A 23,423-nucleotide genomic window follows, 5' to 3' on the forward strand; every position below is an offset into this window, starting at 1 on the left:
ATTACTAATGTGTGATATAAGGGCGAGTAGTGCATTTCACAATAATTTATCAGTGAAAGATATAATTTTAGTTCTAAATCTGAATGAATCAAGGAAGATTCTTCATTAATTTTTTGATCGGATATTAAAGAAATCAGAGCATAGTTATTTAGTGACAATAGCTACTACATATATTTTTCCACTTGCAATTTAAACTAAAAATGAACAGTCATCCCTTGGTATCCAGTGGGGATTGATTCCACATTCCCCTCAGATCTGCAGATGCTTAAGTCCTTTATATATATGGTGAAATATTTGCATACAACTTAAGAATATCTTCCTGTATACTTTAAATCATTTCTAGACTACTTATAATACCTAATACAATGTAAATGCTATGCCAACAGCTGTAAATACAATGTAAATGCTATGTAAATAGATTCCATCACGTGAGCAAAGTTTTGCTTTTTGGAACTTTTTGGAATTTTGGGAGAATATTTTATTTCCTGTTTGGTGGAACCTTCAAGTGCAGATATAAAGTTGTTGTTTAGTTGCTAAGTCAATGTTCAACTTGTTTGCAAACCTATGGACATTAGCCCACCAGGCTCCTCGGTCCATGGGATTTCCCAGGCAAGAATACTGGAATGGGTTGCTATTATCTACTCCAGGGGATCTTTCTGACCCAGGGATTGAACTTGCATCCCCTGCATTACAGGCAGATTCTTTACCACTGAGCCACCTGGGAAGCCCTGAAGATATGAAAGGTCAAGTGTAATAAAAGCCTTTACTCTCCTCATGTCCTTATGCTCTTGATATCCTAAGCTTCTTACTGTTCCCTGGGCATAAATAGTTCCTTCTATAATTCCTTGCACTTGCTATTATGAATGAAATTATTTTTGCATGATGAACTCCTACTCATACTTTAAGAACCAACTCAAAAGTAATGGCTATAACGAAACATTTCTAACCATCCCAGCATTACATTCTGTTCATTATACAGCCAATAATGCTATAACATAGAAACTGTTTTTTATGGTACTTATTTATACTGTCATTTATTTGTTTTTTGCATGTGTTTCCCTAAAAGTTGAGAGTGATCTTTATATCTCTACCTCCTAACACATGAACCCTGCTACAGGGTGCTCAATAAATAGTTGCAGAATCAAACTCAACTAATTATCAATGCAGTATATAAAAATGACTTCAAAATTGACCATGTCTAAGAAGTCTTGTTGAGTATTTTTCTGAAAAGACTTAAAAAGACAAGGTATACCATTCAAATTTTGTAACAACAATCTTACTAATAAGATGGGAAACAGCCATGCATTTAGATTGATTAGCCCTTTCAGTGATTTTTTTTTGTTGAAATACTCTCAACACTTCTATCTAAAGAAGCTATACCCAAACGTTTTAGTGAAAAAATAGCATGAACTGACTACCTACTCCTTCAGCTACTATCTTGAGATGAAAAACAAAAACAAAAATCTTAAAAAAAAAAAAAGTATAGAATTTGACATCAGTGAAAAAAGTTGCAAATTTACTTACAACATAAACATTTAAAAAGTTATTAAATTAAGTAACTGAAAGAAATAGTGAGAGGAAACCTAAAGCACTAATTTTAAAAAACCCTTTTGACAGATTTTACACTACGGTCTAGATACACATATACATATATAAATGAAAACAATACTTACCCCTAGCAACATAATGGAATCTGAGATATTTTATTCACTTTTTCATTGTAAAGAAAAACAAGCAAAACCCTCCTGGTAGACTTGCCAAAATGATTTCATACCCCACTAACGGGTTGAGATTTAAAGTTTGGTAAACACTGTCCAAAGAAATTCTGCATATTATCAATAATCCCTAGGCTACACTGATAGCCACAATCTTACAACAAATCTATATATGAAATATGTCTATATCAGAAAAATTATGAATAGGAAATATACTTTTTAATAGGACACAGTAATTTCTGCTATTGTTAGGAAAAGTAAAATGGAATCTTGATATCTAAAAAAAAAAAATGAGGGATATTTTTGTGCACCATAGTCTTAGAGCTCTAAGTGACAAGGCCATGATTCTTAGCTGAATACTGTTAAAGGAACTGAGACTTTAGTTTAAACAATATTACTCTCAAGTTTAGTATTATTCTCAAGTTCTCCTTGAAGTCTAAGAAAGTCTTGTTTCAGAAATTCAATTCCACATATTAGTTAAACTGTGAGATAATATAATGTTAAAAATTTTCATGGTGTGTCCACCTCAAACTTAAATTGAAGACAAATCATTCTTCCTAACAGATATCTTTAAGTGTCTGTTATATAGAAATCCTATGGCTGCCCCTAACTGCAAGACACTTTAAAATACTTCTCTTCAAAACAAAATTTCTTTTCATAGCCAAATATGACATAAAATTCTTAGCTGATTTTGTTTTGTTAAAATCTAATAGTTAAACATTCTCTGGTAACTACCATAAGGCAGTGAAGCTCTTCCCAACATTTATAAAAATTTCTTTAGGTAACACTGGATCTGCATAAATATTACTTTCAACGTGAAATATTTTTGCTAAAAAGTTAGTGATTTCAAAAGAAAATTTTCATGAAATCATAAGTAGAACTTTAAATACAAAGACATTCCAGAAAAAAAAGAGCATTTATGTATATCAAATAAAATTGCCATTTACTTTTTACAAGACTGCCATAGACACATGAAGTTGTGCCCAGGTTTTCTCACTGGATCTCCATGTTGACTAGATGCACTGAATGGAGAAGGCTGAGAACTGTTAGGCTGGCTCTGAACTTGAACAGCTGGTGAAGGTGTCATTGGAGTGTTCTGTGAAAAAGACATACCACACAGTTTGTGAAATGACACTGAAAAACATTCATATAGTACAGGTTTGTGAATTTGATTACAGTGATAGTTATGCACTTTCAAAGTAACATTCACACTTGGGAGTTTTAATGATTATCTTTTGGATACTCTTTAAGAAGATAACTAATTTCAGAAACACATTTAAGAAGTCAAATTCATTTCATATGAATCACAAAGGCAAGACTGCATTCTTACTGTCACAGAATACATATAACTCAGAATTAAAGATTTTTATATTAATAAAATTGGATAGAAATACAACTATAGATTAAACAGAGAAAAATTATAAATGTACCCATTTTATTTACTAACATATCCTTCACAAGAAAAAAATCAACTGTAAATTATTATTTCTTTGTATAATATCTCCTTTAAGATTGTAATGAGTAACATAAAACCATATATAGTAAAAATCAAAGGGAATTTCAGATGTTAAGAATGATGTAACCATTTAAGTAAAATGTTGTAAGTATTACTTTGCAGTAAAAGCTATTTTAACTAACAACTTCAATCTTTAAAGGTGGTCTGTTATACATTTTGACGGATTATACAAGAAAAGGATTCTTATTGTATGCATAAATTTTCTAAATATTAGCTATTTTTTTTCCTTTATATCCCATCCTTTTCTCTCTGAAAAACACATAAAAATTATAATGTAGCTTAAAACACAATTTGAAACAATACAGTCTGAGGTTTAACTCCGATTTCATTCATAACATACATGGCACAAAGGAAAAAAAATGTTAAATTCCTCACAGACATGATTAGCATACCATTTTCAAAGTATTATTTAGAGGAAATACATTTAAACTCTGGGAAAATACTAAATGTATTTGCTTATTTATAAAGTGATACTGGAAACAGTGGAGCAAAACTAAGCTAAAAATTGCTGAAAACCTCTTATTTGAAAGTCACAGTACTTTATCAGAAAATAGACAAAACAGAAACAGATAAGGCTATAGCATAAAAATGAATAAAGGAAAAGAATAAAGCGCCAAGAGTGAAGGTTCTTAGAAATGTGGATTCATAAGAACTTTTGAGTTCTAAGCTCTAAGGAAAAAAAAAATTTACTTTGAGATGTGATTGAAGTTTTTATAATAGAGTTTCATTCTTACGGTTTTCTAATATTTTTACTAAGAAAATATATACACGCATGAAAACCATGCATTTTAGGGCAGTACAGGTATCAATGGCTAGAAGTTAGACTTTCCAGCTTGACAGAACAGGACTCAGAACTTCAATCTGCCTTTTAACCAGCTATGTGACCCTGGGCAAACTACATAACATCTCTGATTCTCAATTCCCTCATCCGGAAAGTATAATAAAATCTAACTTCTGGGATGGTAGGAAGACTATAGAAACTCTACATGAAGAGCCTAGCTCTAGATTCTCAATAAATGGCAACTGTTACTATTATTATTTATGTTAATAGAGAAGTCCAGAGTGAAACCATATTCTAGAGGAAAGATGATGAGTTCACTTTGGGGACAAGAACAGATCAGCAAGTGCAATTATTTAGCAATAGTTAAAGTTACTTATCTAGCAATAGTTAAATTATCTAGCAGTAGTTAAAGCTGGAACAAGAATCTGACAATCATTCACCTGTGAATTCTTAAAGTCATAAAAACTAACAGTGAGAGAGCAGACACAGGGGTTGGGATCAGAGAGAAAGGAAGGGAAGAATAACATCAGAATCAATCCATTTACCAGGAAAAAAAAAAAGTCAAACTGTTTCCTTGAAATGAAACTACTGCATAAAAAAATCCATGAAATTCCAGTAAGTAGGAGTAACCAAGAGGATCAGTTTGAATCAAATACAAATATTGAAGAGTGACAGAAATATAACCTCAGAATTATAATTAAAGGGTAAATCTGTCAGAGCTATCAAATTCCCTCAGAATGAACTTTCTGGTTCCCTACACTATTACCATTTACCCCAGGTATTTTATTGACTAGCTTGTCATATACTTTTAAATTAGGTTTATTTTTGTTTTTGATATGCTAACAAAGCTTTATCCTATTTTTTTCTTCATTGTAGAACTCTAACTGGTGTCATACAGGAAAGTTAAATAACAGGGAAACAGGGTATTTAGCCTCAACTGTTAATGATTTATGAGGATGTGGCAAGGATGACTGAAGTTAATCCAAACTGTTCAATTAAGAATGAATAAAAGACATATTAACCAAATGCAATGTGCAGAAAATTGTTTAAATATTGCATATGGTGTTCTCTGGATCTTAATTCAAACAAAATTTATAAAAACACATTTTTAAAGACTAAGAACAAACTGAGTATCATGCAATATTAAGATTTGTTAGGTATGATTTGGTATTATAAATACTTATAAATATATATTGAAGTATTTATTAGTGACTTAAAATCTTTGGGACTTACTTTACTGCAGGAGAAAAACGGTAGTGAGAAGAGATGAAACTAGAAAGGCAATGGTAACATTATTTAAAGCTGGGTGGAGGCCAGTAAGCCTCTCATCTTGTGTATGTCTAAAATTTTCACAATAAAAAGTAAACAAATAACAACATAAAAAGAGCTAAATATATCAATAAAACAAAATGAATTAAACTACTTATAGAAAATACCAAATGAAAAATTCCAAGACTCGCATTTTCTTTGAATAAAGCAGTATATTTACTTTATCAGGAGAAGTACAAATAACCTCAGAAACACAGATGATACCATCCTTATGGCAGAAAGTGAAGAGGAACTAATGAGCCTCTTGATGAGAGTGAAAGAGCTGGCTTAAAACTCAACATTCAGAAAACTAAGATCATGGCACCTGGTCCCATCACTTCATGAAAAATAGACGGGGAAACAATGCAAACAATGAGAGACTTTATTTTCTTGGGCTCCAAAATCACTGCAGATGGTAACTGCAGCCATGAAATTAAAAGATGCTTGCTCCTTGGAAGAAAAGCTATGACCAACCTAGACAGCACATTATAAAGTAGAGACATTACTTTCCCAACAAAGGTCTGTCTAGTCAAAGGTATGGTTTTTCCAGTAGTCATGTACGGATGTGAGAGTTGGAATAAAGAAAGCTGAGTGCCGAAGCATTGATGCTTTTGAACTGTGGTGTTGAAGAAGACTCTTGAGAGTGCCTTGGACTGCAAGGAGATCCAACCAGTCAACACTAAAGGAAATCAGTCCTGAATATTCATTGGAAGGACTGATGCTGAAGCTGAAGCCCCAGTACTTCGGCCTGATGTGAAGAATTGACTCGTTGGAAAAGACTCTGATGCTGGGAAAGATTGAAGGCAGGAGGAGAAGAGGATGACAGAGGATGAGATGGCTGGATGGCATCACCGACTCCATGGACATGAGTTTGAGCAGCTCTGGGAGTTGGTGATAGACAAGGAAGTCTGGCGTGCTGCAGTCCATGGGGTCACAAAGAGTAGGACACAACTGAGTGACTGGACTGAACTGAACTGGAAGTAGTATTTTTTATTTTTTCCTGTATTAGAAAATTACATATTTCTTTCAATAAAACTAATTTTCAATAGTTTGTTTACACTCACTGTTTTTTAAAGTACTACTTAAATTATGTTTTAAGAACTAGGTCTTTTACATAAAATGCAAAATATATTTCTTTTAGGATGTAAAAGTGCCTGATCATTAACCATAACCCTAACTTAAATATAAATGTAAAAGTAGTCTCAAAATCATGTTTTTGGAATGATCACTCCTGAGGAATACTGTTCAATACTATTCTTTGTTCTGCTCTACTGAAGAACTAACTTTTCGTATTCTAGTACCTCTCTAGTAGTGTGTGACCAGAAAAGTAAAATTATACAAAGAATATGAAATAATTCTGTGATTCCTTTTTTAATGTAAAATTATCTAAAATGTTAATGTAGCAATTTTATTTTTGGCAAAGATATTTCCTTTTGTTAAAAAAAGAAATTATAATCTTGCCTTCCTTTAACATCTTTACAAGAGTAAACTGTGGCTGAAACTTCTAGATTGTACTGATGTTATTTTCTGATATAAGACTTGGGATTTGAGGTTCTTAAACAGTTATATATTAATGAAGAATAAACCAGGCACTATAACACCTAAGGTCTAATTGAAAGAATTAGGAAAATACACTCTAAGGGGTAAGTAGAGATACTTTTAAACGATTGTAAGGAACAAGAACTAAATTTATTCTAAATGTGGTATTAAAGAGGTTACACTTAGTCTAAACAAAATACACATCTTTACAGAAAAGAATTAAGACAATCACTGGAAAAGAGATCTTTGTTGAATGTGGGAGTTAATTCAACTCTTTTAAAAAGGTTATGGACAAGATAGTATCTAAGGTTCTTTCTGCTCTAATATTCCCTCCTTTTCGTAACCTATCCAAGTCGTCGTATAACTAGACAATCAACACAAAGTCTATCTTATAAATAGAACACACTGAAGTGTAAATGAAAAAATCATTTAGTGCTAATGATTTCCTTAATTATTACAATTTCTACTAGCTTCCCTGGTGGCTCAGACGGTAATGCGTCTGCCTACCCTATGGAAGACCCAGCTTCAATCCTTGGGTTGGGAAGATCTCCTGCATAAGGAAATGGTAACCCACTCCAGTACTCTTGCCTGGAAAATCCCATGGATGGAGGAACCTGGTAGGCTACAGTCCATGGGGTTGCAAAGAGTCGGACACGACTGAGAGACTTCACTTTCTTTCACTTTCAACACTAGTCTACAAATCTGAGCAGTAATGTGCTTCGAAAAAATTGAAATGACATTCCTGTGACTCTTGCTAAAATGATCTTCTAGACATAGCCCCCCTGAGATTGCAGATATGCTTTCCAATGGGTTGGGTAACTTTTTAAACTCTTTATGAAAGAATGAAAGGGACCAGGAAGATATCCATATTCAATGTTAGCACCATTTCAAAAAGGATTCATATATGAAGGACAGGAAACTAAGGAGCAGCATCTATAAAATGCCTTGAATAAGTACAATCAGGCATGACATCAGATCATAGGATGAACAGATACAGATACATTCAACATGTGTTTTATATGCTTCTGAAATAGACAAGTCTTCAGTTAAGTATAATTAATTTTTTCCATTTTTATTATCTTATATGCCAATCTAGATACAATTTCATGAATAGTGGAAGAGAGCAGGGCTCAGAATGTACCTTGAAGTTAAGTACTGCTGCTGCTGCTAAGCTGCTAAGTCACTTCAGTCGTGTCCAACCCTGTGCGACCCCATAGACGGCAGCCCACCAGGCTCCCCCGTCCCTGGGATTCTCCAGGCAAGAATACTGGAGTGGGTCGCCATTTCCTTCTCCAATGCATGAAAGTGAAAAGTGAATGTGAAGTCACTCAGTCATGCCCGACCCTCAGCGACCCCATGGACTGCAGCCTTCCAGGCTCCTCCATCCATGGGATTTTCCAGGCAAGAATACTGGAGAAGTTAAGTACAGTTATTTCATACTCAGCTAAATACCATTTAAATATAAAATACATGGTTATAGCATTTAGTTTCATATTTCTTTCCCCTTTATGTGTTCCTAGTATCTTTTCTGTAATAAAATTAATACAGCTAATTAGTGGGGGTGAGAAGGAACAAAACTGAGAAAAGAAATATTAAATAACAACAGCATTAGGAAGGATTATCTGTTGGCCATTCTCAGCAGGGGTATTTCCCTGCAGTCTTTCCAGCCCTGAGCATTCTGCAAGTCTAGAAGTTCCTTCTTGGTGTAAAGGTACCTCCTTAACATCCCCACCCCTTGAAATGCTATAAAATAACAAAATGTAGCTAAAAAAAAAAAATCACATTTAAATTCCTCTATTTCGTCTACCCATTTAAAGTGCCAAATCAAATACTGGATAAAATGGTATTAAACCAAGGTCTAAAATGCAATTCTAAGACTATATAAAGAAATTTAAAGAATCTGGCAACAGTGGAAATGGTTTTTATTAACAAGCTCTTAAGAAGGTCCAACAGCCTCCCTTCAAAGGAAACCTATGAGTTAGTTGCTCAGTCGTGTCCAATTCTTTGTGACTTTATGGACTATAGTCCACCAGGCTCCTCTGTCCATGGGATTCTCCAGGCAAGAACTCTAGAGTGGGTTGCCATTCGCTTCTCCAGGGAATCTTCTTGAAGTAGGGACTGAACCTGGGTCTCCTGTGTTGTAGGCATATTCTTTACTGTGTGAGCCACCAAAGAGAAAATATACTTGCACCATTACCGACTGCCAGACTGTGTATTAGGCATTGTGCTAAGAGTTATACACAGATATCCTGTTTGTTTCTAATTCTTATATACACATGTATGTATATCTCTTTTTCCTTGCAAAATTTTACATTTCTACGTGCCAACAAAATACCAACTTCAAAAATAAAGACTATAGCTGTTTGAAATAAACTACATTCTTGGGGGAGAATACATAAAAGTTTATACACGTTTTTTAGATTAGGAGTAAGCATCACCGACTCAATGCACGTGGGTTCCGGTGTACTCCGGGAGTTGGTGATGGACAGGGAGGCCTGGCATATTGCGGTTCATGGGATCGCAAAGAGTTGGACACATCTGAGTGACTGAACTGAAAATGTATTAATTTTATGGTTTGAATTAGATGTGTGTATGTCCAGTATGTTAAATTCTAGCATTGTAATCCTGAAATTATCTTTCAGTGATACTTATATCCTATAACCTAGTCATTAAAATAACGTTACATATAAAAGGATTATCTAGGATTTTACAAAGAAATCTTTTAGAATAGTGGCAAATGGGCTAAGAGCATGACCTCTGGTTTCAGACCCACCAGATCTCAGTCCTGTACCACCTCATATTGGTTGGTAACCTTGGCGAATTATTTAGCATTGTGAGGCCTCTTCTCTAAAATAGAAATTATAATGTTTACCTAATAGAGTTTCTTTATGAATCAAATGACAAAATAGTGTAAAATTCCTAACACAGGTCCTAGTCTTAGCTAGTATTGCTTGTTTTTTGTTATTTAGGTATCATTATTGAACATAACCACACTAGAGGGTTAAAGGACACAATAAACAAGGGTGGATGAAGTAATTTCATAGTAAGGGAGGTTTTTCTCTAATCTGGCTTGGTCAACTATAACTCTTTAGGATTACAAGGGAATCTAAAAAAAGTGGAACACATAAGATAAACAGGGAAATTGTTAAATATTTAAAAAAATGTGCTGAATGCTTAGTATATGTTACATATTACATTATTTAAAATTTTTTTCATGTGCTTTAATAAATGAAAAACTCAACCCGTAGAAGCTTGAATAAAAATGACTTGGTATTTTCCACAAAAACTCCATATTAATTACTGCCATGTACATAATATACACTGAAGAATCCTTAACCTATTTAGATACCTTGAAGTAGACCTAAGCAATACTAATATGAATTAAAAAACTCATTATGCTCTCAGAGCAGTACTGTCCAGCTTTACCCATTCACATGGAGAGAGACGCACATTAGTGAATGATGTTCTAAGCAAGGGATTCTTTGCTTTCTCCTCTTCCATTTTGCTTCCCTACTCCCACCCCTCTCTTGTCATCTAGACTGTATCAATACCAACAAAATCTGCTGTCATCATCAGAAGCACAGAGAAAAAGCCCAAGACAGAAGAGTGCGAGCAGAGCTGGCAACAGTCACAGAAGGCTCTGGCTGTGTAGTAATTAGGAAGCAAAGAATGAAGTAGTAGTAATCCAGGAAACAGTACAGAAGACCGTCCTTAAAATCTTTATAGGCTGATTGGATCCTCAATTCATTAGCACTGATTTTAGAAAGCACTTTTATTTATTGAGGCATGCAGACAGGGGATAGTAGATATTTAAAAGGGAATAAATAGAGCAAAGGAATAAGAGACACAAAATTTTAAATACCAGAATAGCTGAAACAAATTGAAATTATAAGAAATAAACCTGTTTAAAGAATAAAGGCAATTAATACCTAAGATAATAACAACACACTTGATAAAATTCTTATGGAATTAACTTTTTTACAAAAGTTCTGTGAAAGAAGCCTCAAAAATACACTCATGTCAAAATCAAATACAGAAATTCCCTTCTGGTGTACTCTTAGCAAACCTCTCCCAAACAAAACCAAGTTACATTTTAAAAATACTCCCTAAAATGTTAGATGACAAGTATTTCTCTATCTTGGCTCTACAAAATTACTAATTTGCATGTACAACAAAATAGAAAAATGCTTTAAACCAGGGGTCCTCAACCCCTTGTCAGTGGCCTGTTAGGAATCAGGTGGCACAGCAGGAGGTGAGCCGTGGGCTAGCAAGGGAAGAGTTACCTGCTGCTCCCATTATTTGTATTACCTCCAGAACCTTCGCATTTCCCCCACCCCACCTCAGGGATGGGAAAAAAAAACTGTCTTCCATGAAACAGGTCCCTGGTGCCCAAAAGGTTGGGGACCACTGCTTTAAATCATGTGTTTAAGTTAACAACTGAAAATTGTTCAACAAAGAACAGAGAAAAATAAAAGAGCATGACAGCTTGAGTACATTGCTGCTGCTGCTGCTGCTGCTGCTAAGTTGCTTCAGTCATGTCCGACTCTGTGCAACCCCATAGATGAGAGCCCACCAGGCTCCCTCGTCCCTGGGATTCTCCAGGCAAGAACACTGGAGTGGGTTGCCATTGCCTTCTCCAATGCAGGAAAGTGAAGTTGCTTAGTCATGTCCGACTCTTAGCGACCCCATGGACTGCAGCCTTTCAGGCTCCTCCATCCATGGGATTTTCCAGGCAAGAGTACTGGAGTGGGGTGCCATTGCCTTCTCCTGAGTACATTGCTGCTGCTGCTGCTGCTGCTGCTAAGTCGCTTCAGTCGTGTCCGACTCTGTGCGACCCCATAGACAGCAGCCCACCGGGCTCCCTCATCCCTGGAAAAGGTCCTCCCAATTACCTTTTCAAGGTAAAACATGGAAGAACAGTGCATTTCCCCCTAAAATCATAATTACGCATCAGGATTTTTTAAGAGAAATGTGACAGGAGAATGACTCACCTGTGGGACCACATTCTGTACGTATGTTGGTGGATGCTGCTGCTTCTGCTGAACAGCACTTTCTATTGCTACTTTAGCTACAGTGCTTGGATCTGCTCCTGCTGGCACCGCAACCATCGTTGCACTGCAGCCAGCATTGTTGGGGTCACTGATTGTAACAATTCTAACTCCCACTTTATTTGGAATTCCTGTGACTGTTTCCCTATCATTATCCTCTGCTGGCCTCTTTACAGTTTTGCATTCTGCTGTGCCATTTGTAGACCGAACGTCAGACAACAGGGCAGGAGAATGGGACACTCTTGATCCTGAGTGGGGAACGGCTATGATTTGATGCCCCTGTATAACAGAGGTTGCAGAATGTGGTGAGACAACTACACTTGGGCGTTGCTGAGGCACATCTGAATTCAAACTTGAAGCTAGAGGTCCATTAGGCAAATCAGTACCACTAAACTGCTGTGTTGCCACATTTGAGGCCTCCTGTATACTGCTCACAGATGGTGAAACACCCAAAGTTAATATAGGTCCATTAGAAGTTCTTTCTAGTTGATCACCTTTGGCAGTATCTTGCTGAGTGGCATCTAAAGTCCCTTGTGGTTCCATTGGAGATATCTCACCATTTCCTACATGATTGGAAGTTTTGTGATTTGGAATGTTTTTGCTTAAATGAGAACCATCTCCTTTATCAAAATCACAGATTCCATTAACTAGAGGTTTTTTCAAATCACTTTTAATATCCTGCATGTCCATTTGTTCTGAGTTCTGTTTTCCAGATGCTCCATTCTCACCTAACTCTAACGATGGCCCGTTACTGATTAGTGAGCACTGATTAGCCTCACTTTGAATTTTCCCTGAGTTTGAAGGAGGTAGACTTGAGTCACTGTATTTTCTCCCATTTAAAAGACTTCCCACCTGCATTTCATTTTCCTTTGTATCCCCATTGCTGGTGTTTGTGGTTCCTCGTCTGCAGGACGGGTTCTCCATGACTTCAATTTTACGTTCATGAACATGTAAACCTGTTGCTTCTTTTGCTTCCTCCTCCTTTTGGCAAATTATTTTATCACCTTTGAATGGGGGAGTAGCAGTGGTACAAGATGATGATTGTCCAGCTGGAGATGCTTGAGTGGCTGGAAGCGTTTGCACCTGAAGTCCAACTCCTGCCTGGGTCCCGCTCATGGTAATTCCTGCTGGAGCAATGAGCTGAGTTGTATTTCCCTGACTCACAGTTGCAGTTGCAAAACTTGTATTTGGCACAACTGTTATGGTTACCTGGTTGCCAGAAGTCCCTTGGAAAATGGTTGCTGGGCTATTTGAAATCAGCGGGCCTGGCAATATTTGTAAGTTCGAGATGGGCACGGTTTGCACTCCCCCAGTGGGTGGCATTGCACTTTGGACCAACTGAACATTTTGCTGCCCAACCAATAGCTGCTGAGCTGGAGTTTGCCCTTGCACTCCAAAACCTGCTGCTTGGTTATTGGCCACCTGGTACACCACCTGAGGACTAGGAGCTCTTGCATTATTTGGGGGAGGAATCTGTGGAGCTGGGAGAATAAGCTTACCACCAGGAGTTGAAGGACCACGCTTTGGAAGCAGCAACTGTTTTATCAGACTCGACTCACCAGAAGCAGGCTGACCAACTCCTGCATTCGTTTGCTGTGGTTGAACTTGCATCTGTACTTGTTGTGGCTGCTGAACTTGTACTTGTACCTGTTGTGGAGGTGCTGGTGAATGCTGCTGCTGTTGCTGCCTTTTCACAGACAGCATTTGACTGACAGTAGGAGGTGGTCCCTGTGGTTGAGGGGTGGAAGAAGATGACATGGCAGTAGGGACCTGGTTAGTAGTAGCTGGGACAGGTGATGGTGAGGAAGATGGAGTAATGCTTGGTTGTCCAGTTAGCTGAACTGCCTGGCCAGCTGGAAGAGCTGCTGGATTAGCAAGAACAATTTGGTGAATGGCTGGTGCATAAGTTTGACCTTGTTGAGCTGGCTGGCTTACAATCACTACACTTTGTTGGGGTGGCTGCTGCGGCTGTTGAATAGGCTGTTGTACCACTGTTGATGAAACTTGCTGAGAAGGGAGAGGTTTTGGTGCAATGTTTTGAAACCCTACCCTTGAGGGTTGTGGACTTGGGACACCAGCAATGGTAACCATTTGTCCTGTAGCTACCTGAAAATTCTGTACTGAAGTTGCTGAGACAATATTGGATGTAGAAGTCGTTACATACTGTGGGGGTGCTATGATAACAGTGTCCTGTGGCTGGCTACCAGCTGATGTCTGCTGAGATGAAGTTTGTACAGGTTGGGGTGATGTGGTGATTAACTGTTGACCCTGTGAAACTGTAGAAGTACATGCTGGTATGTTCTGAACTCTGCCAAATATATGACTCTGTGGGACAGCTTGCTGAATCACTGTAACAGGAGTGCCAGAAGGTATCTGCCCCGGTACCACTGTGTGTAATGGAGACTGCTGTGGAATTACTGATGGATGGTGAAGCAGTGTCTGGGAATTTACAACTGTAACAGGCTGTGGCCCTGTACTATGATTCTGAACCACAGAACTCTGTGCAGCTCCTCCTCCCACAGCAATACTAACAGGAACTGCTGTCTGGGGTATAGAGTTCTGGATTACTGTAGCCTTAACGACTTCACAAGGAATTGGAGCTTTATTTTGAATGACGGTCACCGGAGCATTTTGCTGCTGGTGGGTATGAACTGAAGGATTTGGTGGAATTCTTGAAACAGTCTGTGCCACAGTATGAACACCTTGTACTGGAAAAGACATTTGTGTTGCAGTCAAACTTGAAGATTGGTTGGTAACAGGAGTCCTCTGAAAATGGTTTCCTACAGTTTGTGGTCCATGAGGGATTCCTGAAAATATAAGGAAAAGTTAAAATTCACAGTGAAATGACTGAAAAGCAGCATGTAGAAATTATTTTACTTAATTTCAAGAGAAAACAGTTTTAAGAAATTAACAACTCTGCATTATATGAATATGATAAAATAGAATAAGAAATAAAATGTTACTGAAAAACAAGGACAAGTCATACCTCTTAAATGTATATAATACATGTTTTCATTTAGCCTTCTTATTAAATTGATAATATTTAATCACAATAAAAATTAATACCTGCGGGTGAAGGACTTGGAGATACATCAGGTACAGAATCAACACGAACAACGGGAGTAGAAACAGGTTGCTGCTGATAGTACATCTGAATGGGAAGTGGGATAGCCCTACGTTTTACTCCTACTACATGAATATGCGCCTGCCCATTGTTACTGGAATCCTCCACTCTCTTCACTGTATGATTTGGAAAGACTGTTCTGTAAAGTACACACACATTCAATTTTAATAACTAGCACATTAACAAAAAACACTAAATTCTAACAATGTTTACACAAACAGCAACAGTATATTCACTGCTACTAATATATGAACCAGTATGAATCATATATTCTACAAGGAGGGGAAACAAGGAATTAAATATTAATTAAAAGATCAATTCTCCAATTTCAAAAATCATTATTATTAACATTGTAGGGTTAAAACAATTCTACTATATATGTAATTAATAAAAAAGCTGCATCAAGTCAATGCCTATTTTATGAACTTTGCAAAATAACAAAAAGTCATGATGTTTGAAGATAGAGCTCAGTCACAGACTATTATTCAAGATTTAAAAGGGCAAACACTATGTCTTTAACACATATAAATAGCAGGAAAAATGTAAACTTAATTTCTTCCTTTTCTTTCTTTGATAAACCTCAGAATGTTTAAACAGAAACACCATGTTCGATATCAAAATTCCCTTGAATTTAAACTTCTACCACACTACAATCTAACCATACAAAACTTTAAGCAGTGGAGACATTCAAGGCTAGGTAGATAGTTGGTATGTCTTCCCAGGTAGCTCAGCTGGTAAAGAATCCACCTACAATGCCAGAGACCCCAGTTCAAAACCTGGGTCAAAAGTTCCCCTTGAGAAGGGATAGTCTACCCACTCCAGTAATCTTGGGCTTCCCTGATGGCTCAGACAGTAGAGAATCTACCTGCAAAGCAGAAGACTTAGATTCAATCCCTGGGTTGGGAAGATTTCCTGCAGGAGGGCATGGCAACCCACTCCAGTATTCCTGCCTGGAGAATCCCCATGGACAGAGGAGCCTGGCAGGCTTACAGTCCATAGGGTCCCAAAGAGTTGGACATGACTGAGTAACTAAACACAGCAGAGATAGTTGTTATGTTCTCTACAGAGCAAGGGGTATGTAAATTAACTGTAAAGAAATATAAATCCTACCTAAGACATTTATAAAATCCAGTTGATGTTAGGATTCCACCACGAGCCAATTTACTGCAAGTTGATAGGTACTCAGAATACATTTCTGCTCTAGAGACAGAACAATCTGGATTTACTTCAAAATGAGCATTGAGCCTAAAAGAGGAAAAAAAAATACATGGCATTATGCAATGTACTATAGAGTCTATACTTAACCATTTGAAGGCAATGTGTTATAAATTAATAATCATATCTTATTGATCAAATTTCACTATCTTATGCTATTTGCAAAAAGATATGCTAGTTTTTAGGCAGACTAAATCAAATAAAAAGAGATTACTTAATCATTCTTATTTTAGTATAAAAAATCATTATCCACAAATATAAAAACCAATATTCACAAATATATGTGAATACATCAGCAGAGATGGTATGCTGGCAATAAATATTCTACAACACATTAATTTTATTCAGTGAATACTCAGGTTCCTGTCTTGTAATAATCAAAATATAACAGAAGCTCCCAATTATGAGTTATTGGTGATGTGAAAAACGAAGGAAAAACAACTAAACTTTTGTTGCTCTTGGATCAAATTTCTTCAGAGAAAAATTCTCCTGAAACATTTAACTACTTCTTAAAACAATGATACTTCTCATGCTGCACACTCCCCTTCCCCACCTCAGAGACTCTATTCCTAATTAATTACAAGGTAATTCAAACTTCAATTTGTCTTTGTCATAAAGTGACTTCAGCTATAAGTTAGGATTGGAGGCCTAGTTAACTATAAAGGACTCTTTCTAGAACTCACTATGTATATACACACAAGACAGGCCAACCTACAGCTGTTTCCTATTAACTGAATCAAATGATAATTATGATAAAATAATTTAAAATGCTTCTCTTCTCCTCCTCCCTAGAAATGGCAGAAATAAGAATTTATAAGACCAAGTCTATAACTAACACACACACATTTTACAGTGGATGCAGTACTTATTTTTTCCAACTTTCAAAACTTTGAGTATCGAGTTTTCAAATTGACCAGAAACAAAAACCTGTTTGGTTTCAATATACAAGACAAATATTTTCAAATATCATTGGAAGATCTATCAAGTATAAAGCATCAAGTTTAACTATACAGAATATGAAGAAATAGCAAAAAATTAGAGATGTTACCATAAACCTGATTTAAGAAAAGTAGAGAAAAGTGTCATAGGAACACAGATATGAAAGCACCAAAAATATGGAACATAAAGTGACAGGAACATGGAATGGGAGAAAAATGTTAGAGAATGGGAGAAAGGGGAAAGAAATTTTTAAAAATAATACATCATCAAAAAGTGATCTTATATTTCAATCTGTTAATCTTCTAAAGAATTTAAGTTGAAATTCATAAGCAATGTAGAGGCAATTAGCCATGAAAAAAAATGAAATCTAACCAATTCTACATTTATTTTTTTCAGGAAGTGGCTGAGATGTGACCAGTCAGTCTTCTCAAGAAAATATTATTTTAAAATTGATATTTCAATGTAGACATACTGGTTATTCTATCATTTGATTAGTTACCTCTTACTACTCACAAAAAGAAAAAATTAACTAGCAATGAACAAGAAATTTTGCTTTTGGTCATAAAGAAGGGACATTTAATAGCAAAATCTGGTTCTAAGAAGTCAGTCCAATTGTTTTAATAAAATATTAAGAAAAACAAATTCTACAATACAACAAACATTATTTTCTACAAAATCAATGACAATTTTTTAACACAAATTTTACTTGAAAAGAAATGGTGTAATTTAATGAAATTTTAATCAAAGACTATTTTAATTCTGAAGATTCTGATACTTTACTTTCAAACTATTCCAAAATACAGGTGAAGCAATTTTATACTGTTCTTTCTTGTATAAATGATATCCTACTCTAACTAGAAAGAAATATAGAGTAAAACATTCTGGATGACTGCTGAAATAATTTCCTTTTCTCATTTGCTTTATTCTTCCCAAGGATAAAGCCTTAATAGAAATAAACCACTTACCACTGACAAGCAAACTTCTCACTATCTATTTCCACTATTCCTGGAGGTGGAGCAACATGCTGTGCTACAACTGCTCTGGAAGCTAAAGAAAAAAATACATTAGCTACATCATTTTTTAAAACTACAGGCCATATTTAGTTCATGGATATGGAACCAATTAATATTCACAATGAATACCTTTTAAAAAGGTCTATAAACATATTGAAAATATAGAAATTTGAGAAAGAAACTTATAATGGAACACATATTGATTATACCAGGCACTGTCTTAGATCCTTCATATGAACTATTTTTTGTTAATCTCACAATCATTCAAATAATATGGATTATTTCACTAATATAAACTCTGTTTTTCCCATTTTCAGTCACTGAGTTTTAACTTGGTACTATTAATATCTTTTTAATTCTTCTGTGAGGTGGGTATACATAAAGAAACTAACACTCAACTTGATTAAAATAATTAGCCCGAGGACACACATCACAATGTATCAGTAAACAAGCATCTTTCTCAGATTAGTTACAGAAGCAGATTGCATCAAAAATAATTTCACTTTTGAATTTAAAATATTAACTCTGTAAGTGGCATATATAAAATTTCCAGATATAATGAACAAACAGCCAACTTCTATGTTGGAACTAATAAAAATAAGAAAAACACGGGATAATAGAAACGTGATCATATTACAGTAAGTTTATAATGAAATATGAATCTTACATATTTATAGATTAAAAATTATATTGTTTCACCACTGAATCAGCATTATTAATAATATATGCTTTTTAAACCTACAAAATGTATCTTCTTTTTTTTTTCAGGTGACATGTTGGCAAAACTTCTCAGAACCCTCAAACAAAACATAAATTTCTAAATTACTGGAACTAGAAGAGCCCCACAGTCAGTCCAATCTGTGAATGATCTGAAGCAATCCTGACCTTTGTCTGGTGAGACCCCAGGCTTCCGCTGGGATACAGCTAACAGCAGCCAGCCACGTTTAAATACTTACTCTCTATTAAACCATTTACATTTACATGATTTGTTTTAATCTCATATATAGTTCTAAATTTAATTGTCCCCATTTTGCAAATCAAAAAATGAAAGCTCAGAGATTAACAAAGAACACATGATGGAGACAGCAGAGCTGAGTATAGCTGGAAAGCCTTCTTTTAGGAGTGCTGACTTTGAATTCAGGTCTGTCACATTTCAGAGGACATACTGTGATATTCTGCTTCTTAACAGAACATCATACTTAGAGTCAAAGGTATTTTTCTTGTGCAACCTCAGCCTATCTTTTTTCTTCTCCTAACTTGATGACAGTTACAGAAAATACCTTTCTAAGGCCTAAATACATGTAGAAACTTCCCTTTTCTTGATCAATTATACTGTAAGAATATACCCTGCTCTGACTGAAATCTGAATCAACTAATAAACAATTGCAGGAAACATGACAAACTATGTTGAAATTATGAGAAACTTTATAAACAATGCATAAGGAAAAATAGTATAGCCACAATTAAATTAAAACTATAAACTAGAAATATATAATTAGTATGAAAGTGGCTACAAACTGAGAATCCCTGTCTTCAGGATACCTGAAGACATTCCAAAGAATACAAAGGGCACTTATACTTTAGATGGAATCAATTTCCAGATTTTCAAAGTTTTGTATATATTCCCTCCTAAAACTGCTGTGCGTGAAAGCAAGACCTCCTCTTTGATGACTGCTCTTTAACCATTTGGGAACAAAGTCTTTACTCTATTAAACATTTTAAGATATGGTTAAATGCAAGACTCTGGAGCCAGATAGGCTGGCTCTAGAGTTCCATCACTCATCAGCTGTGTAACCATGGGCAAGCTACTTAACCCCTCTGGCTATAAAATGGGGCAAAGTAACAGCACACTGACCTCATTGATGGTTATGAGGATTACAGAAGTAAATATGTAAGTCACTTAAAACAATGCCTGGCACATAAAGAGCACTACATAAATGTTATGATGGTGATTGTATAAATACCTCTGGAATACCAACAGGAGGAGTAGAAACATTAGTATCCACAAAACGTGTTTAAACCAAGGTATTAGGGTAAGGATTCAGGTCTATTCCAGTGTTTCACATGTTCTAGTTGAGGGCAATGTACAGCCTTAAATATTGGGTATTCTGGTCCTTTGGCATGTTCTAAATTTGGATATATTATTAATATAAAGTGATGACAATTTCTGCTTAATGTCCTTTCCACCTCCATCTCTCAACTACTACCAAAGAGTGTATTACTTTTTAAGTTAGAATCTTGAGTAAGTAAAGCACACAGAATATTTTAAAGAAATACTGAAGGTAGCGGCATCTTATTTCATTCACATGACAAATTCATGGCAAGTTTAACTATCTTAGAATTCTGAAATAAGGAAGATTTCATGGGAACATAAATCAACATATTTTCTTGGAAAAATAAAGTTGGATTTTTTTCTAAATAACAGAAATTGAGGCAAGATACCCTTGATTAATAAAGACTAACTTTATCAGTTAGGTTATGTGGCAGACATTTTCCATAATTGAATGAGGTAAATCTCCAGTGCCAAGACTGACAACAACGTATTCGTGCACATGACAAAAAGCATTTTATCAAAAAACACTGTGGTCATGAAATGAAGACTACTAAAATTTTCCTAACCCAATAGTTCTCAAAGTAATCGTGCCCTGACCTGAAGCATCAGTATCTCATGGGAACTTGTTAGATATGAAAATTCTCCAATTTCATGGTATGGAGCCAAGAAATCAGCATGAAAGCCCACTGGGTGTCTCTGATGCACCCTCAAGTTGCAGAACCACTGTGCTAACACTACCTGAATATATTAGGTTAAACAAGGTGCAGCTAACTGAAAGAGTAGCAACTTTAATTTACACTCATATCTTATTAATATTTTTTGATATGTTTTCAATAAACTTAAAAATAAATATCTACACTAACTGGGCAATAAATAATTTTATAAATCAAGTATTACTAATTCTTTGATTTCAACAAAACAAAGCAGAACTCAACTTTTCAGAAGATCATTAAATATAATTTTAATAATTTTTAAACAATTCTGAAAAATAATAATTTTAAGTTCTACTCTCAACTATTTATTGATATAAACTATTTAATGATGTGAACTTAAATATATAAAAAGGAAAAACATAAAATTAATGCTGAAACTAATTGCAATTCTAGCAAGAAAAAAATACTCTGAAACACACTAGAGTAATACTTTCCAGAAAACTAGCAGAAAAAGTCTTGTCCATCTCATTACAAGATGCACTTCCAATAACTGCTTCTTTTATTTAATTATTTATAAAAGTTTGTAATATATTTACTATTGTTTTACGGACTGTTTATTATTAAACCTTGTAACAATAAAATAAATTTTTAACACAGAGCTTTATAATGTAACAAAATTGAAAAACCTTAAAATTAAAATGTCTATATAGGTATTGATGGATCTGAGTTCAAAGAGAAAGACGGATAGTATAAAATTTCTAATATTAAGAATACGTGTTATTTTTTAAATGGATAATGTTATGTATCAAGATTCCACAGGATATAAAAAGTAAGTATCAGTTTAATACATCACAAAAACATAGTATTTGCAGATAGATGAGAGGAAGGGAGCTAAAAGTTTAAAGACAACCATTCCACTAGAAAACCGTATTAAACAAATGATGGAGAGGAAAGCCAAACTATAAGTGGTAACTAATCAAACAATTCAGAGTTGTCATTCATGATGAGCAAGTAAAAAAGCACTCACCAGCATAAAAATGAACTCTTTTAGGTTCCTAGAGGCCTATTCAAACTTATATCAAATGGCACTACATACACAAGAAACTCTCAATATTTAATTTTATTCCATTTGCCAATGAGGATCAACTCTTAGGCTGGGGGGTGGGTTCACTTGTTAAGGTCACAGGTCAGCAATAAGGCAAAAGGAGTTTTCATGAAAATTACCTCTGAATATTCTTCAAATGACCTATTATTATCAGCATATCACTGATAATTTATTGGTTTCACTCTGTTGAACAGTTTCCCAATGGCCCTCATTAACTTAATATTTTAAATTAATTTAAAAGTTTCTCCTTTGAGGATGAAAAATATATGCCCACTACCCACTTAACTAGCATATGAACGGTTTCATTTCCTTTTCAAGGTTGAGAAACTATTAACATTCTTATCATCGATTCTCCAATACATATGGGCACTTTAACATCTATTGCCTATGGGTGAAAGCTCACTAAAATTAGCAGTCAGAATTACCGATTTATTTCATGCCTTCTATTAAGTTAAATGGACATATGATATAACTCCATTATATGGCAGAGGGGCATAATGGAAATAAATAGGTGATACATATTACATACTTTGCATAGAGTATATAATTTTGACAATATGGGTTACAGTAGAAGAGAGGAAGAGAGACAGGGACCATGATTAAATGAGAGGTGAGAAGAACAAGATAGCTGCAGAGAGATGAGGAGGGTCCAAACTGAGTTATCAGTATGGGCAATCAAAAAATTATTTAGGATGACTCAACAGAATTTGGTGATTAAATGAATGTAGTAGTTAAAGATTAAGGATAATGAGGTTCTTGTTTTGATAGTGGGAAAGGTTGAGAATGATCTGAATGTATTTCTAGGCTGAAGAAGCGATTAAAACAAAGTTTAAGATACAGAAAAGAAGAGTTGGCAAAGACTGGTATTCAGAGTACAAATAGTTAACATCTCTTCCTGAGACAAAGGAAAGAAGGAGAATGAATTTAAATGATAGTAAGTTTATAAGGGAAGGGGTAAGAAGTAGACATTCATGTCACACGAGCTCCCAGAATAACTACTATAAAGTGTTAAGATCAACTGAGAAAACGAGCATTCTCCATTTAAAAAAAAAAAAGGGAAAGAATTATCTTGGGAATGGTGAGAGAGAAAGTGAAAAAAGTGAAAGTGAAGTTGCTCAGTCCCACCCGACTCTTTGCGACCCCATGGACTGTAGCCAACCAGGCTTCTCTGTCCATGGGATTTTCCAGGCCAGAGTACCAGAGTGGGTTGCCATGGTGAGAAAGATGAGGTGAAAGATGGTTTGTTTTTGTTAGGACAAATGAAAGTGGAGCGCAAAAAGGCTGAGTGCTAAAATATAAAATAATAGCTCATAATGAGCCAGGAGAAAGCAGTCTAAGAACTGAAGGACAGGTCTGAATTCTAGTTAAAAATATTTGAATTAAATACAATTGACTCAAGGGAATGCTAGGAAGG

General features: G+C 35.4%; 1 protein-coding gene across 1 annotated transcript in view; it reads right to left on the reverse strand.

Moving 5' to 3' along the window:
* The window catches only part of ARID2 (AT-rich interaction domain 2), a 205,175-nt gene that overhangs the window by 43,547 nt on the left and 138,205 nt on the right, over nt 1-23,423 (reverse strand). The window contains exons 12-16 of the mRNA XM_052640681.1: nt 18,151-18,232; nt 16,142-16,276; nt 14,974-15,170; nt 11,851-14,714; nt 2,663-2,811 (exon numbers count right to left, since the gene is read on the reverse strand). Coding sequence (XP_052496641.1) covers nt 2,663-2,811; nt 11,851-14,714; nt 14,974-15,170; nt 16,142-16,276; nt 18,151-18,232 — 3,427 coding nt within the window. The remainder of the gene's footprint in view (nt 1-2,662; nt 2,812-11,850; nt 14,715-14,973; nt 15,171-16,141; nt 16,277-18,150; nt 18,233-23,423) is intronic.

This window comes from Budorcas taxicolor, chromosome 5 (genome assembly GCF_023091745.1).
Source record: "Budorcas taxicolor isolate Tak-1 chromosome 5, Takin1.1, whole genome shotgun sequence".
NCBI lineage: Eukaryota > Metazoa > Chordata > Mammalia > Artiodactyla > Bovidae > Budorcas > Budorcas taxicolor.